General features: G+C 39.2%; 1 protein-coding gene across 10 annotated transcripts in view; it reads right to left on the reverse strand.

Moving 5' to 3' along the window:
- TAX1BP1 (Tax1 binding protein 1) overlaps positions 1-16,757 on the reverse strand; it is an 83,214-nt gene extending 66,457 nt beyond the window's left edge. For 5 of the 10 annotated variants that reach the window (XM_032305141.1, XM_032305137.1, XM_032305136.1 and 2 more), the window contains exons 1-3: positions 16,619-16,757; positions 10,348-10,516; positions 44-146 (exon numbers count right to left, since the gene is read on the reverse strand). In XM_032305141.1, coding sequence (XP_032161032.1) covers positions 44-146; positions 10,348-10,509 — 265 coding nt within the window. In that variant the 5' untranslated portion in view covers positions 10,510-10,516; positions 16,619-16,757. The remainder of the gene's footprint in view (positions 1-43; positions 147-10,347; positions 10,517-16,618) is intronic. The other 5 variants (XM_032305140.1, XM_032305135.1, XM_032305138.1 and 2 more) reach the window with 1 other exon arrangement.
- Positions 16,758-17,204: the final 447 nt, after the last annotated feature.

Below are 17,204 nucleotides of genomic sequence, written 5' to 3' on the forward strand. Positions count from 1 at the left end.
AATGTGAATTTTGAAATTTCATCAAGTTGTTTTCAGTTCTTACCTTGAAATGCTAATACACAATTAACTGTTGATCCTTCTACATAATGTTCAGGCATAGGAGACCATAAAAATGTGTAATAATCACGAGCAGTACTCCATCCAACCTAAAGGAAAGTAACAAAAACACAGATTAGAGTGGTATCTTATAGTATACTGTTTTTACTGCATCCTAAAGTTAAAATATGTGTTACCATGTTTATAAATCACTGAGCATTTTAACAAGCATGTCAAATTTTTATGATTTTTATTAAGCTATAAGCTTGTTATAAAAACCCATATATATTGAACAGCAGAGCTTCTATTATGTATTAAAAATGCAATCTGAGGGGCGCCTGGGTGGCTCAGTGGGTTAAGCCGCTGCCTTCGGCTCAGGTCATGATCTCAGGGTCCTGGGATCGAGTCCCGCATAGGGCTCTCTGCTCAGCAGGGAGCCTGCTTCCCTCTCTCTCTCTCTGCCTGCCTCTCTGCCTACTTGTGATCTCTCTCTGTCAAATAAATAAATAAAATCTTTTTAAAAAAAAATGCAATCTGATACTCAATTTCTCAAGAAGAATCTCAGCATGCACATGATCAAATATAACCACCTGTGTTTCCCTTAAAATTTGATTTCACTAAACTTAAGAGTTTTCCTTTTTGTTCTTTTCTTTTAGGCAGAGCTTGAACTTACCACCCAGACCTAAGCCAAGATCAAGAGGCAGACACTGAACCCACTGAGCCACCCAGGCATCCCCCCACTAAACTTCTAAAACTTCCTACTTTATGTCTCAAATTTCAGTGTAATTAGATTTTTCTATCTTAAACATGGTTAACTTCACCAATCTCTCACACCGAGTCTTAACTCCAGCCAACTGGTAAATTTTGCAAAAAGTTCCTTATTATCAAGATGTTTATATATACAAATAGAAAACCTAGGGGCACCTGGGTGGTTCAGTGGGTTGAAGCCTCTGCCTTCGGCTCAGGTCATGATCCCAGGGTCCTGGGATCTAACCCAGAATCACATCGGGCTCTGCTCAGTAGGAAGCCTGCCTCTCTGCCTACTTGTGCTCTCTTGTCAAATAAATAAAATCTTAAAAAAAAGAAAAGAAAGAAAGAAAACCTATGTCGCACGTATATCTAAACCATTTTCAACTTATAAAATACACATTACAGATCTCAGTCTGTATCTCAGTCTGCATCTTCTAGATGGACTATAAGACATTAAATACTGAATATTAGAGATGTTTAAACAGGTATACACAAAATTCATTGTGCATCACAAATACTGTGTTCTGTTTTACTTGTACAAAGTGAAGGTTTGGGATAACCTCAAATCAAACAACTCTATCAGCGCAATTTTCTAAACAGCATTTGTTCACCTCACAGTTCTATATCAGATTTTGGTAATTCTCTGAGTATTTCAAACTTTTTCATTATTATTGTATTTGTTATGGTGACCTACAACAGTGATCTTCAAATATTACTATTATTAACTGTTTTGGAGTATCACAGACTAAGCCCATAAAGATGATGAACTTAATATACATGTTCTGACTACTCCACTAACTGGCCATTACCCAATTTCTCCCTCTTAAGCCTCCCTATTTTCTGAGACCCAACAATATTGAAATTAGGCTGTTTATTAAACCTACAGTGGCCTCAAAGTCTTTTCACAGGAAAAGACAGATCTCGCTCTTAAAATCAGAGCTAGAAATGATTAAGCTTAGTGAGGAAGGCCTGTCAAAAGCCAAGACATCCTGAAAGCTAGGTCTCCTGCACCAAACAGCCAAATTAAGAAAGCAAAGGAAAGATTCTTGAAGAAAATAAAAGTGCTCCGCAGGCGCACACACAAATGATAAGAAGCAAAACAATCTTATCGCTGATACGGAGAGTTTTAATCACCTGGATAGAAGATTAAACAAGCCACAACTTGCTCTCAAGCCAAAGCCTAATCCAAGGCAAGGCCCTATCCTATCTTCAACTCTTAAGATGGACAGATGTGAAGAAGCTACCAAGAAAGTTTGAAACTAGCAATGGTTGGTTCATGAGATTTATAGAAAGCATCTCCATAATACAGAAGAGTAAAGTGAAGCCACAAATACTAATGGAGAAGTTGCTGCATCAAGTTACCCAAAAGATCTAAGGTAACTAATGACGGTGGCTACACTAAATGACAGATTTTCAACGTAGATCAAACACTCTTATTTTGGAAGAAGCCATCTCAGACTTCACAGCTAAAGGAAAAAGTCAATGCCTGGCTTCAAAGGACAAGCTGACTTTCTTCTTAAGGGCCAATGCAGCTGGTATTTTTAAGCTGAAACCAGTACTCATGTACCCTCTCAAAAATTCAAGGCTCTTTAAGAATTTTGTTAAACCTACCCTGCCTGTGCTCTATAAATGGAACAAAGCCTGTATGACAGCACATCTGTCTACAACATGGTTTACTAAATATTTTAAACCCACTGTTGAGACCTACTGCTGAAAAAAGAAATATTCATTTCAAAATCCTACAGCTCATTCACAAAGCAGCTGTTTATTCAAGGGCTCTGATGGAGACATACAACAAGGTCAATGTTGTTTTCATGCCGGCTAATATAATATCCACTCTGCAGCCCAGAGTAATTTCAACTTGTAAGTCTTATTATTTAAGAAATACATTTTAGGCACCTGGGTGGTTCAGTCAGTTAAGCATCTGCCTTCCACTCAGATCATGATCCTAGGGTCCTGGGATCAAGTCCTAAATTGAGCTTCCTGCTCAGTGGGGAGTCTGCTTCTCCCTTTACCCCTCCCCCTGCTCAAGATCTCTCTCAAATAAATAAATAAAATCTTTAAAAATATATATACATTTTGAAAGGCTATAGCAGCTATAGGTAATAACTCCTCTGATAGATCTGGACAAAGTAGGCTGAAAACTATCTAGAAGGAATTCATTATTCTAGGTGCCCTTAGAAACATTCACAATTCATGGGAATAAGTCAAAACACCATCACCAACGAAGTTTGGAAGATGCTGATTTCAACCCTCATGGATGACCTGCAGGAGTTCAAGACTTCAGTGGAGGAAGTAACTGCAGATGTAGTAGAAACAGCAAAGGAACTAAAATTAGAAGTGGAGCCTGAAAAGATGTGACTGAATTGTTGCAATCTCATGACAAAACTTAAATAGATAAGGAGATGCTTCTTATGGATGAGTAAAGAAACATTTGAGGTGGAATCTACTCCTGGTGAAGATGCTGTGAAGATTATAGAAATGAAGATTATAGAAATGACACCAAAAGCATTTTACCCACAGTAGAACTTTTTACAAAACTGCAGTCAGTCCCCTCAAACCCTATTGAGGGGACTGACTGCAGTTTTGTAAAAAGTTCTACTGTGGGTAAAATGCTACAGAAAAATAGTTCATGAAAGGAAGAGTCAATGGATATGACAAACTTCATTATTGTCTTGTTTTTTCTTTTCCTTTTTCTCTTTCCTAAAGCAAATTCAACCCCAATGTGAGGCTTGAACTCACAACCCAGAGATCAGGAGTCCCGTGCTCTACCAACTGAGCCAGCCAACACCCCTTTTGTTGTCTTATTTTAAGAAATTGCCACAACCATCCCAACCTTCAACAACCACCACCCTGACCAGGCAGGAGCTTTCAAACATCATGGCATGACCAGCAAAAAGAGAAATCGCTGGAAAATTAGATGATGGTTAGTTTTTAGCAATAAAGTATTTAATTAAGGTATATACATTGGATGTTTTAGCCATAATGCTATTGCATGCTTAATAAAAACTATAACACAGTGTAAACAACTTTATAGGAACTGGGAAACCAAAAAAATTGTGACTCACTTCACAACTGTGATGTGGTAGTCTAGAACCCCACCCGTAATATCTCCAAGGTATGCCTGTACTAGACATCCATTTGCAGAAAACTAAGAAATTATGCATCATCCACAGGTTTAGACTATACATACATTCTGTAATTCTGTAATTCTGGGATAAGATTACAGAACATTGAATCTGAAAGAGTATTAGCAATCTTTATAGTCTCTAAAAGAGTGCTTTTAAACTGGAAGTACTACTTCCACTAGGAAGTGGTAATATCAGTGGTTCACAGCCCTTATTTCTTAATTATACAGAATTAGAAAATACCAATGCATAAAGGCTAAATAATGCTTCTTGAAAATCTGCTTCAGGAGTACTTGCATACAACTTGTTGCTAGGTCAAGTCACAGAATTTCGTTCTGTCAGTCAAAAGCATGTGAAAACATTTAAGACACTATTCATCTCTTTGTATGAGAGAAACTTGAGGAACCCATGACATGATCTACCTCATAAGGCTATTAGTGTTTCTCCCAGGAATGTTAACAGAATTAAATTAGATGATGAACATAAAACCAACACCCAGGAAGAGTGCCTGACCCACAGTAAGCACTTCATAAATGGTAGTTTTTGCACACACAGTTTACTGTAGTGATTAAGAGCATAGGTAATAAGATCAGACTGCCAGAAAAGATCACTTACTAGCTATATGACTTCAGGTTATTTCTGTTCCCTCCTCTTTAAAATGAAGATGATAATCTCAAAGGTTGTGTAATAAATAAGATAATCCCTATATAGATAAGCACAGTGCTGAGCACATTAGTATTCATTAAATGTTACCATTTATTAATACCCAGGACACACGCCTATTAGAGACAGTGATCTTGATCCTATAATATGCTCTCCCTCACTTCAGATCCCCCAATGCTTCACTGTCTCCTTTTTTAAAAAAAAAAAGGCCCACCTGAAGTTTTTCCCCCAACATGTATGATATATGCCTGGTACAAATCATAGCTTGTGTTCTTTGTCCCTGTCCATACACTGATATGGAAAGAAGTACTATCTACGGATGCCAGGGTGGCTCAATCAGTTAAGCTTCTGCCTTCAGCTCAGGTCAGGATGCCAGAGTCCTGGGATCACACCACGCATTAGCCTCTCTTCATCTCCCTCTGCCACTCCCCGAGAACGCATGCACGCTATCAAATGAATAAGATCTTCAATAAATAAATAAATAATGATGTTGAAGGGTTTGGTCCTTGCTGTGTTTCCACTAAGTGATTCACAATAGCTCAAGAGTATTATCAGTTGCCTTCTACAGCAACCTACAAGTATGCCTAACATATTTTGCTTTCCCTTATTGCCTAAGTCTGACCAACTCTTCTCAAGAAAGTGGCTGATGGTGCTCTAGGATGTAACAGGTACCCCATGCTGAGCCCAATGAGGGACAAAATGAAATCCAATCTGAGTACAAAATAGAAAACTATGCTTTCAAGTCCTTGAGGAAGAAATTAACTATGGATCTTGAACAACTGATCTTAGGTCACTCCTGAAGGGACACATAAGGCATATATAGAAAAATAAATATAGGGCTACCTAGGTGGCTCAGTCAGCTGGGTGTCCAACCCTTGATTTCAGCTCGGGTCATGAGGCTGAGCCCTGAATCAGACTCTGCACTTAGCTGGGAGTCTGCTTCAGATTCTCTCCCTCTGCCTCCCCTGCCCCTCAAATAAATAAATCAAAATCTGTAAAGATACAAAGTACTGGCTCCTTTAGGATAGATAGGTAAGGCTAAACTCCCACATGAAAATGTAGTAGAAAGTCATAATAGAAAAAAAAGTAGACATCTGGAAATTATGTAAGACCATATGGCAAGAATAATCAATATCTAATTTATAAAGTCAATAAACAACAAAGTATCCAATTCATAGCTTGTTTCTCTTTATTTTCCTGGTCATCTAGTTAGAACTTGATTGGAATTCAGATTTCAGAATTCAGACAGATTTTCATCCCTTAATATGTAAGGGAATTTGCCTTTTTACAAGCAGCAATGGAAAGAATTATTTAGAATAATCATCTTAAAACAATGAAAAATGGCAGGGAGAATGACATTACTTAGAACAATGGAAGTTAAAATTACCTATGCCTTTCAAAACACACTGCTTCTAGGAGCTACATTTGAATCCAGTGAAGAGGGTCTAACTATATTAAGGAAGGAACCAAAGCAGCCCCATTAGAACAGTTTAGTTTGGGGAATTACCATAGTACTGGGCATTATTCCTGTTACTAATGCAAGAGCAAAACAAGAGCAAAAAAGGAAATGAATGAACAAGGATAACATGGAAGAAAAAAAAAAAAAACCCGCAAATGTGTTCCCCCATCCTTTTTTTTAAGAGAGAGAGAAGGGGCAGGAGCAGGGAAAAGGGAGAGAACATCTCAAGCAGGCTCCATGCCCAGTGCAGAGACCAACACAGGGCTCCATCTCACAACCCTGAGATTATGAGCTGAGCCAAAATCAAGAGTTGGACACTTAGAATGAACCACCCAGCATCCCAATGTTCCCTTTAAATAGAATTAACATTCTAGAAAAAATGTTGGATGAGAAGCACTGATCAAAAAGGAAATTCTGGGCGCCTGGGTGGCTCAGTGGCTTAAGCCGCTGCCTTCGGCTCAGGTCATGATCTCAGGGTCCTGGGATCGAGTCCCGCATCGGGTTCTCTGCTCCGTGGGGAGCCTGCTTCCTCCTCTCTCTCTCTCTGCCTGCCTCTCTGCCTACTTGTGATCTCTCTGTGTCAAATGAATAAATAAAATATTTAAAAAAAAAAAAAAAAAAAAAAAAAAGGAAATTCTGAGAGGGCAATACAAAGAACAGAAAGACATCAAGATTACCAAGTAAAACTAAGATACTATAGAGAAACCTTGACAGAAAAACAGAAACATCAGGGAGAGCACACAAAGAGCACTTGTAAAGAGAGAAAGAGAATTCCAGTAGGGACTGATTTTGGGGAAGTGGCAAAAGGAAACAAACCTAAGACTTTAAAGTAGGAAAAAACTGAAAATGAATTTGCTGGTTATATGTGGATAAACATAAAACCTACAGAATGATATAAAATGAGCCTATGGATTTTTAAAATCTAGAAAAATATACACCAAACTTCTTCACTCAAAATTCTAGGTGCTGAACCTTTCTGGACAAAGTCCTAAAACCAATGCTCAGCAATCTCTAATTCTCTATGACATTCTTCCATAGCAGCAAGACCAAATCATTTGCATATTCAAGCCCTCAACTCTTTAACACATGACCTTATTCCTCCTTACTGAATATACTGAAGCCATGAATGAGTTCCAGTCCAAATTCATTCAACTAATTGTTGATGAATCCCCACTGATTCTACTTATGGATTATTTCCCCAAACTGACTCCCTTTTCTACTTTAAGACTTATCTCACCTAGAAAATTAGGGCAGTCTGAATATTTTCTCAGTCTCCATTTTCTAATTTCAATTTATCCTACTCAACCCTCCAATATAAAAACCCATCTCTAAATTTTATTTCTCTCTGCTTTACTTTATTCCTTAGCCAAATATTAAAACCATCCATAACGTGATCCAAACCAACCTTTCCCATTAATCTTCTAAAACGAATCATCTGTCCCAGGTAAATCAAATTCCTTAACACTTTCACAAACATACCACACACACATTCCCTTCACTCCTTCCCCCTTATTGCTACTATCTGGGCATATTCTCCCTGCTTGTCTTTCAATATTTTGTCTATCAAAATCATCCTATGGACAATTTACAGGACACTTAAGTGTTTTAATACACGCAATGCAATAAGCAAGGCAATTCCACTTTATTAAACATTATTTTGGGGATGTCTGGGTGGCTCAGTCAGTTAAACGTCTGCCTTTGGCTCAGATCATAATCCCAGGGTCCTGGGATCGAGTCCTGCATTGGGCTCCCTGCTCAGCGGAGAGCATGCTTCTCACTCTGCCTGCCCCTTCCCCTGCTTGTGCTCTCACTTTCTCTGACAGAGAAATAAATCTTTAAATATAAATAAATAAACAAACATAATTTTCTTCCTTGAGTCTTCCCACATGTTCTCAAATTTTTACCAAAGGCCTGAAATTCCTACTGAGTTTTATAGTATTATCCAGGCAACTCTACAATCCAGTGTACACCATTATATTCATGTGTATTTTCATCTCTTAGAGAAAAGTTACAGTACTTGGAATGCACAAGAGATAGTAGTTTAGCATTATCAAAGAAAATAAGCAGGCAATGACAAAAAATGAAATTACAGATTAAGTCAGAAAGAAACCTTACAAGGAGCCGCTTGTTGCTTCAGCAGGTAAGCATCTGCCTTCAGGTCCTGATCCTAGGATCAAGCCCCACCTCCATATCCCTGCTCAGAGGGGAGTCTTTTTCTCCCTTTCCCTCTGCCCCTCCCCCAGCTCATGCTCATAGGCACTCTCAAATAAAGTCTTTAAAAACGAAGCAAAACAAAAGGTTATACAGCACATTGGTGAAGTTATTTGGTCTCGGCATTATTCCACAGATGATGAAGAACCACCTAAGAGTCTGAAACAAAAGGAAGGTATGTTCAGATTTTCATATTTCAGATTTTTTATATTATAGTTTATATAGAGTAGTTTAAAGAACAGATAAGGAGGGGCTAAGAATGAAAACAAAGGGGAAAAGTGACCTATTGCAGTAGTCTTAGAAAGAGATAAGGACAACATAAAATTAGGGCATTGATATTACAAACACAAAAATACAAAGGCAAGAAAATGGATAGAACTGGTGTTCGACTAGATTTGAAGGGAAGGTCATTAACTTCTGGATTAGTCAATAGGCCATTAAAAAAATAATTTGAAAGAAAAAGGTAAACATTCATCTTCTTAGAAACACAATTCATCAGCCTACATACCTACATACACAAAGACATCCCATTGCCCAAAATAAAAACCTACAAGCATTTCAGCCTACAACTGAAGGTCTCCATGCACAGTGGAGACCTCCACTTTCCTAAATGAAGCTTATGTTCTATTCAAAACAACCTGTAACCTGCATCCATTAACATTCTTTGTGCCTTTGCTTATACCACTTTCCTGCCAGAAATGCCCCTTCCTTCCCTCAATCTCATTTCCCTATTCTACTCTTGTCTGACTCATTCTTATACAAAACAGCAAAATCTCACATAAAATCAAAACCAGCACTGATGTCATAAAAATGCTCACAATGAATGTTATCTCCTTTCTGGAATTTGACTTAAATAACTTAATAATGACTCCTCTAACAGGCAAAATCAATGAAAAAAGGATTCAAAAAGGAAATAAGAGGTCATTAGATGCCAAAACTTTATTTATCCAATAGTTTTTCGGCCCTCCTCAATCTGAAAGGCCGACTTTAACTTCTAGATACCTTCTATGTGCCTAATTCTAGCACCTATTCTTACTTCTACTTTGTTGTTTAACTTATACACACCAGACAAAATCATATCTAAAACGTATTCTGAGGAATTTGGACATTTATGACATTTTGGCTGTTCAAAAGACACTTTTTAATTTTATTTAAGTAACCTCTACACCCAATGTGGGGCTCAAACTCACAAACCCGAGATCAAGAGTCCCATGTTCTTCCAACTGAGCCAGCCAGGTGCCCCAAAGACACTCTCATGTTTTAGTTCTCCACTACATTCTGAAGAGCTGAAATTGCCAGAAAATCTCTAGCACAGTGACGCACCACCATAATGATCACCGCAATATAATTTCAGGCAAATATTATAAAAAATGACCAGCCAAATGTAAGAACTGGGATTCCTGCCATCAGAAAGCTTCTATTTAGTCATGTAAAACAGAATACTCTTATAAAAGCATAAGACAATATGAGTAATATTTAAGCAATAAAGGACAACAAAAGAATAACATGGCTGTAGTGCTGTATAAAATTACAAATGGGGCGCCTGGGTGGCTCAGTGGGTTAAGCCGCTGCCTTCGGCTCAGGTCATGATCTCAGGGTCCTGGGATCGAGTCCCGCATGGGGCTCTCTGCTTCCCCCTCTCTCTCTCTCTCTCTGCCTGCCTCTCCATCTACTTGTGATCTCTCTCTGTCAAATAAATAAATAAAATCTTTAAAAAAAAAATAAAATAAAATAAAATTACAAATGACTGAAGAGAGAATGATAAAGCAACTCAAAGGAAAAGATCTTTTTTCAAGTAAGTAAGGAATGGAGAAAATGGAAGGAAAAAAAAAGATCCCAAGAAAGGTTTCACAGACCTTGAGTGACAGATCTTTTGATCAAAGAGGTGCAAGCCTGGTGAACCGAAGTTCTCAATATTTGTTGTATACTGGCCAGCACTGTTAAATATTTCATGTTTACAAAACATTTAAGTTTACAAACACAAAAAGGGCCCTTAATGCAGAGTAAAGACAAGACTAATACAAGCTACTTATCAACCTGCTTAAAAAGAAAACAGTACCTACATGGAAGAAATATGAAAGAAAAAAAAAAGATTCTCACCTTGAATATACCAACCCAATCTTTTGGATGTGGATGGATATATGGAGTTAAGGTGTAATGACATTCCAGGTGTGCATTAGGAAGATAACTCTTGGCCACATTTTGAAAGATGACATGGGCAAAGTTGGAAGTCTGCAAGGGGACTTCTTGAAAGGATGACATTGTGAATCTGAAACAAGCAAACATATACAAGTTGAATGATACCAACTAACAAAAAACTTACACCTTCAGAAAATACATAACACTGAATGCAAATTACATGAACATCTGTATGCCATAATTATTAAGATACATACCTGTAACTCCTCCTTAAAAATGTGATTAAACATAGAAATACAAACTGGGAAATAATTTCCAAAATGGCTCAGAAAGTCACATGGGGATTAAAAAATTTAAAGACCAAGATCCTCTCTCCCCTCTGCCCCTCCCTAACTAGGCTCACACCTGTAGTCTCCAAATAATTAAATCTAAACAAAAATCTGCAGGACACAAATATTTTCCACATTTTGTGCTCTACTTTTGAGAATAAAGGATACAACTGAGATTTACTCAAAAAAGCTATCTATACAGTATCAAAGACTCAGTACAATTAATACTGATTCTACACTACACATAACAACGATGACACTTGCATAAAAAATCTTGCACAAAAATCTCTGTGATGGGAAAACCGGGGAAAGATTTTTGCTAACCAAATTAATCTATTTTACTTCACAAACCAATAAAGTCTCTACAGGGCAAGCACGGCAGTTAGTCTCTGCTCGTATTTTACCTATTAAGAAAGCCTTTACTGCTAGAAGATCTAGGACAACATGCTTTCACAATGTTTCTTTTGCTGAAATGTTTGAATACTAAGGCAAATTTTTTAAGAATTTCAAAGTAATAAACACTTCAGAAAATACCCATATTTCTTCTTGTGTCTTTGCTTCTGTTCAAGTACTGCTTTACTGAAACAATATACTGAACATCTCATCAAGAGACTATCAATGGTGAACCTGGAAGCCACTAGGCTGGTAGAATACTAGGCTGGTAGATTACCAGCCTGGTTGTCTGTCAGCCTCTCCCCAACCTGAGCTCTGCCAGGATTCCAAGGAAAGCAGAGTGCATTCAGGAGCAATCCTCCTACACCTCTGTACTAACTAAATGGCTTAATTACCAGCAGCCCTATTTCATAGAAGGATTTAACTGTCACTACCATGCCAAAGTCTTCAATAAAATGAAGAAGTAGCCCTTACTTACAAACACTGAGAACTCTGCCTAAAATAAATGAAGAGTTTTATTACTTTCTTTGAATCGTCTGAGCTAATTTCAGCTCAGAGGGACGTCATGTGCTAATAAGGTCACTGGTGATAATCTCTTTTCAAGTCAATGCCTTCATAAAGAAGGAAAAAATAACGGATTGATTCCAGTTTTCAAAACCTGTTTACTAATGGTTATACCAGTTAAGAGAAACTATAGCTAAATCAATGAAACCAACCTGAAGCAAATACAACTACCAAAACTGAGGCAAGTGAATGAGGAATATTTTTCTACAAAGAAAATGATTTAGGTTTCTCTAGGAAAACATTTAGTAAGAAGAAAATAAGGCTAGCTTAGAATGAGTTGTGCCAATGTTATAATTAAAAGTAATTTAAGAATGAAACTTTCTCTCACAACTTAACATGTTTCTTAAACTGTAATTATGTTTTAAGCAGTGAAGTTTAAACTTTTGTTTAACCTCACCTACACAATGTATCAAAAATCCATAATCCTACCTTACACTTTTACCTCACTGAAATTTTAAGTAGAAAAATAGCAGGAAGGTATGCGTGCGTGTGTGTGTGTGTGTGTGTATGCTTACAAATGCTATCAAAAAGGACTAAAAACTACAGTTAATGGTATTTATTCATGAGGGATACATGTAAAGACTAACTTTTAAGCTGTTTGCCAGTACATATAAACACATTTTCGTTTCAAATAAACATATTGACATAAAATTTCATTTTTAAAGCTTCCTCCCAAAATTCAGGTTTTTAAAAAAACATGCTTCATCAGACTTTAAATATATTCAAGAGTATAAATCTTAAGTATACTATAAATTTGTGATCCTACTAACCTTTTCTCTCTCCAACACTCCAACCTTTTAAAAAATTTCAGTGCAATTATGACTACAGAAATGTTTTCCAAGTACTTCCACTCTCACTATTAGGTTTAAACTTTTTTAAAAATTAAATTCCAGGGCGCCTGGGTGGCTCAGTGGGTTAAGCCTCTGCTGTGGCTCAGGTCATGATCTCACGGTTGTGGGATCGAGTCCCAAACTAGGCTCTCTGCTCAGCGGAGAGCCTGCTTCCCCCTCTCTCTCTGCCTGCCTCTCCGCCTACTTGTGATTTCTCTCTGTGTGTGTCAAATAAATAAATAATATCTTTTTTAAAAAAAATTAAATTCCAATATATCTTCTAGTCATAAAAAGTTAACAAGGGTAAATGTAATCTCAATGTAATTACCACATGAATCAACCCATTTTAAATAGTAAAACAAAATTTCCCATATAATCCTGTTTCACTACTCACACAGATAAAGAAATAAAATGAAAAGATGGATAAGATGAAAATGAAATAATGGATAAGATGAAAATAAAAAGATGGATAAACATAAATGTGCTGATATTCACTGAAACTGGCAATTTATCAAGATGATTCAGACATTTATACACTATCCATGTGTGTGTACACATGCACACACACACACGACACAAACAGCCCACTGGGGAAGTAATATACAAAGCCACTGCATCACCTTGTGGTAATGCTTGGTAAGTGTAGCTTCACTAACACCCTAAGAATAAACTGCACCTCAGGTGAAGAAGAAATATAGCCCCCCACACACACAAAGGGAAGTGGAAGCAGCTGTACTATACCAAATTTTGCTTCCCATTCTCTAAAGTACAGGTCCAGAAACATGAGTACATTAAGATGCAAGCCAAGGCTAAGCAAAAATTTTCCACTCAAGAATTAAAGAACCAAACACATTCAGCTGAGAAACAGTCTGAAATGCATATACATGATGCCTGCAGTGCCCTCTTCCATGTTTACTACTAATTTCCCCAAAGGCCCAACATGTCTAGAGTTCCTTTGCATGTACTACACTGTAAGCTTTACACAATAAAATCTTTGATCTAAAATCCCCATTTTGTTATTTGGGGGATTCATCTATCTAGAGAAAAGATAAATAATGTGCAGCTGGCACTTAGTTAAGTAACTAAAATAAATGGGGTAGGGGGCACGAGGAAGATGGAAGGTGGAAGCATGTTATCTTTATTTCTTCCTCCAGGAACATTTTCAAGCCCAAAACTGGCTTTTGTGGTAGTAGTTTTTCAGTGGCTTCCGATACTCAATTTCAATGGACCAGCCCAAAAATTTAAGTCTTAGTTAACTAAACTAGAAAATATATATACTAATTTTGTTCAGTGTATGTGACTCTGGTGATTTTTTTTTTTCTTTCAAAGTCCTTATAAAGTCAAAGATAACTAATCATAAGAAATAGCCTGATGTCCAAGATTTGCTTTAAAAACTCCCAGGGGGGTGCTTGGGTGGCTCAGCCGTTAAGCAGCTGCCTTAGGCTCAGGTCATGAACCCAGCCCCACGCATCAGGCTTCCTTTGGTGGGGAGCCTGCTTCTCCCTTTCCTACTCCCCCTGCTTGTGTTCCCCCTCTAGCTAGATCTCTGTCAAATAAATAAATTAAATATATTAAGTAACTAACTCCTGGGGAAAAATGTACTGGGGGAAGTAATAAAACAAGATTAGTAAAATGGTAGTTCCTTTTACTATTTGTTCTCCTTGTGTGTATGTATGTAAGTAAAGTTAGTAATAAAAACTCCATGTATGACATACCATAATAGGAACACATTACATATAGTGGATGGCAAACTCAGCAAGAAGTTTTTTTTAAATCTTCAGTTAAGGGGCGCCTGGGTGGCTCAGTGGGTTAAGCCGCTGCCTTCAGCTCAGGTCATGATCTCAGGGTCCTGGGATCGAGTCCCGCATCGGGCTCTCTGCTCAGCAGGAAGCCTGCTTCCCTCTCTCTCTCTCTCTCTCTCTCTGCCTGCCTCTCCATCTACTTGTGATTTCTCTCTGTCAAATAAATAAATAAATAATCTTTTTAATAAATAAATAAATAAATAAATCTTCAGTTAAAAGTACATGAACTTTTAAAATTATCTCTAAACTTCAGTCCCATAAGACACACAAATATCTGAAGGAAAAACTGTTAGACATTCTAATGGTTTTCAATAATTCATACTTTAACTCAAAGACTATCAGCTGGTTTATAGAGCAGAAAAATGTTATCTGCAGGGCGCCTGGGTGGCTCAGTGGGTTAATCCTCTGCGTTCGGCTCAGGTCAGGATCTCAAGAGTCCTGGGATCGAGTCCCACATCAGGCTCTCTGCTCCGCAGGGCGCCTGCTTCCTCCTCTCTCTCTCCGCCTGCCTCTCTGCCTACTTGTGATCTCTGTCTGTCAAATAAATAAATAAAAAATCTTTAAAAAAAAAAATGTTATCTGCAATCCTTCTGGGAAGCAGAGGCAAAGCCAACAATCTGTTAATTTGCACTCTTAAATACATCCGTATCTCTAGAATTCTTCACAACTGAGTGCCTCGACACTCTACCCCAGTGTTACTTATACTTTTACTCTATAGATTCTTTTAAATGGTTTCTAAAAAGCTGTAACTTGGCCCATACAAAGAGGGAATTTTTCTCTTTTTGTAGGGGTTTATTTGGGCCAAAATACATTTTAAAAAGCCAGAGAAGCCAAAATTTTAATTAGTGTCAAAATTCCAAAAGAATAAAATCCAATAAACTTCGCATATGTATTCCCCAAATATTCCCCCAAAGAAGTACACGAGCATCGTTAGGACATTTCATAGTTAACATTAAATGGCTGCAGTCATTACCATAAATAGAGGTACGCCAACTTAAGAATGTGATGAGGAGAGCAAAAACTACGTTAGGATGTCCTCTGAAGCTGCAAAAAAAAAAAAAAAAAAAAAAAGTAAAAAATAAAAGACCTAACAAGTCATTTCTCACGTTATCAAGTAATTTTTCCCAAGAGATGGAGCCTACTCTTGATAAGAACAAAAAAAAAAGTCTGGGCCTCAGCCCCTTCTCTATACCTGAATTGTGCCTTGAGGGACAATCAGCCCACTCTTCTATTAACAGGTTATTCAAAAATCTCTTCAGATGCTTTGGAACTGAGCACCAAAATTATAATTAGTGCTCAGTCTGTAGAAATTTTACAATGAACATAAAGCAGAGTTGAAAAATTAAACTTTCCCATCTAAATGCTCGTCATAACAGCAATTCGTAACTAAACTGTGATGCCTAAAACGTAATATAGGAAGAAAGTCATCTGCCACAGTGTTTTCCAAACAAAATTATAGAAAAGATAATCTAGTGCATCAACAGTCACACACAACCCCACCCCCACCCCCACCCCGCCCGAGGCGATGAGCGAGGGTCGGGACTAGCCCACAACTGCCGACCGGCGGCTGCTGGGTGTAGGGTAGGAGAGTTTTGAAATTAAGAAAAGTTGCCTAAGCAAAGAAGACGTTGACTCTTAAGATCCCTCCGAACACTACGCACAGGAGCCGTCTACAAAAACCAAGAAAAGCGTCAGCTAGACCTGTAGCCCAGGTGAAATACGCGAACCGGCCCCAACAGCTAACTCCGCCCCCGGCCCCCAAACGTGGGCGGCGCACTGAGTCCCCGCCTCTTTCTCCACTGGCGACACAAACCAAAACACCTGGGTTTCACCCCACCCGGGCAAACCCAAGCCTCGGACTCGACCTGTTTTCCCAAGCGCCCACGCCGGCAGCACACACAATGCCCTCAAAACACACCCCAGAATTGGACCTCCGGCAAGACAGGTCCTTCTTCAGGGGTCCCCCGCGTCACTCGCCCCCGCCAAAGTGCCCAAGTTCCACACGGCTCCGCCAAACAGCGAAGGGCCTATCCCGGGGCCTCCCCGCCGGGTGGGGCGGCCACCCGCTGTTTTTCCCAGCCTTACTCCCCACCGAAGTTGCCCACACCCCCGTCACAATCGTAGTCCAAGAGGAAAAGTTTGTCCTCGAGAAGGAAAGCATCGTCATTTGGGTGCATCGTCACCAGAGATCATTCCCGAGACCGGCCAGGCCCCTACACTCTAACCGCTGAGGAGCGTATCACGATCCCCCAAAGAGCTCCAGCTGGAGACTGCCCCGCAAAAGGTGCTGCAGTTGGCCGGGGAAGGCGCTTACCCTGCGGAGAACTCCGGGACAGACGGAACGTTAGAAAGTCTTCCGAGCTTGCGCCGCCATCAGCCGCCGAACCCCTTCCGCCACCACAACCTCCCTCCACCGACCAGCTCCACCTCCCCTCAGGGCCAAAACGCCGGCGTTCCGTCACTTCCGGCTTCGGGACCACCCCTTCCGTCGCCGTTGCCGCAGTCACCGTGCGGGGTGGGCCGGGCCTATCCCGGAAAGCACAGCCTCCGCCCCTGCGGCTTTTCACCTTCCCGGCCGGCGGAGCGGATAAAGTCCGGGCCGGCGTTTTAAACTCTTTGGCTTCGCGACCTTTTGTCTCAGTCCTAGTCAAGCAGGGTCCGTTTGGGTTTACATTTTTCATTTTTTACTTTAACCGGAAAATTAGATAACTTAAGTTAGGTTGGAACGGTAGCCCAAAGATATATGGACTATTACCGTGTCATTGCCTGGATCTTAAAAACTAAGTGAATCCATTTATTTTATAGATCAAGAAGTAGGGAAACGGTAGAAGTAAAGGAGCGACCACATCCATAACCATGGATGCAACCCCTAACTCCCAAGGCTCTTTCCCAGCTCCTGG

Source organism: Mustela erminea, chromosome 11 (genome assembly GCF_009829155.1).
Source record: "Mustela erminea isolate mMusErm1 chromosome 11, mMusErm1.Pri, whole genome shotgun sequence".
NCBI lineage: Eukaryota > Metazoa > Chordata > Mammalia > Carnivora > Mustelidae > Mustela > Mustela erminea.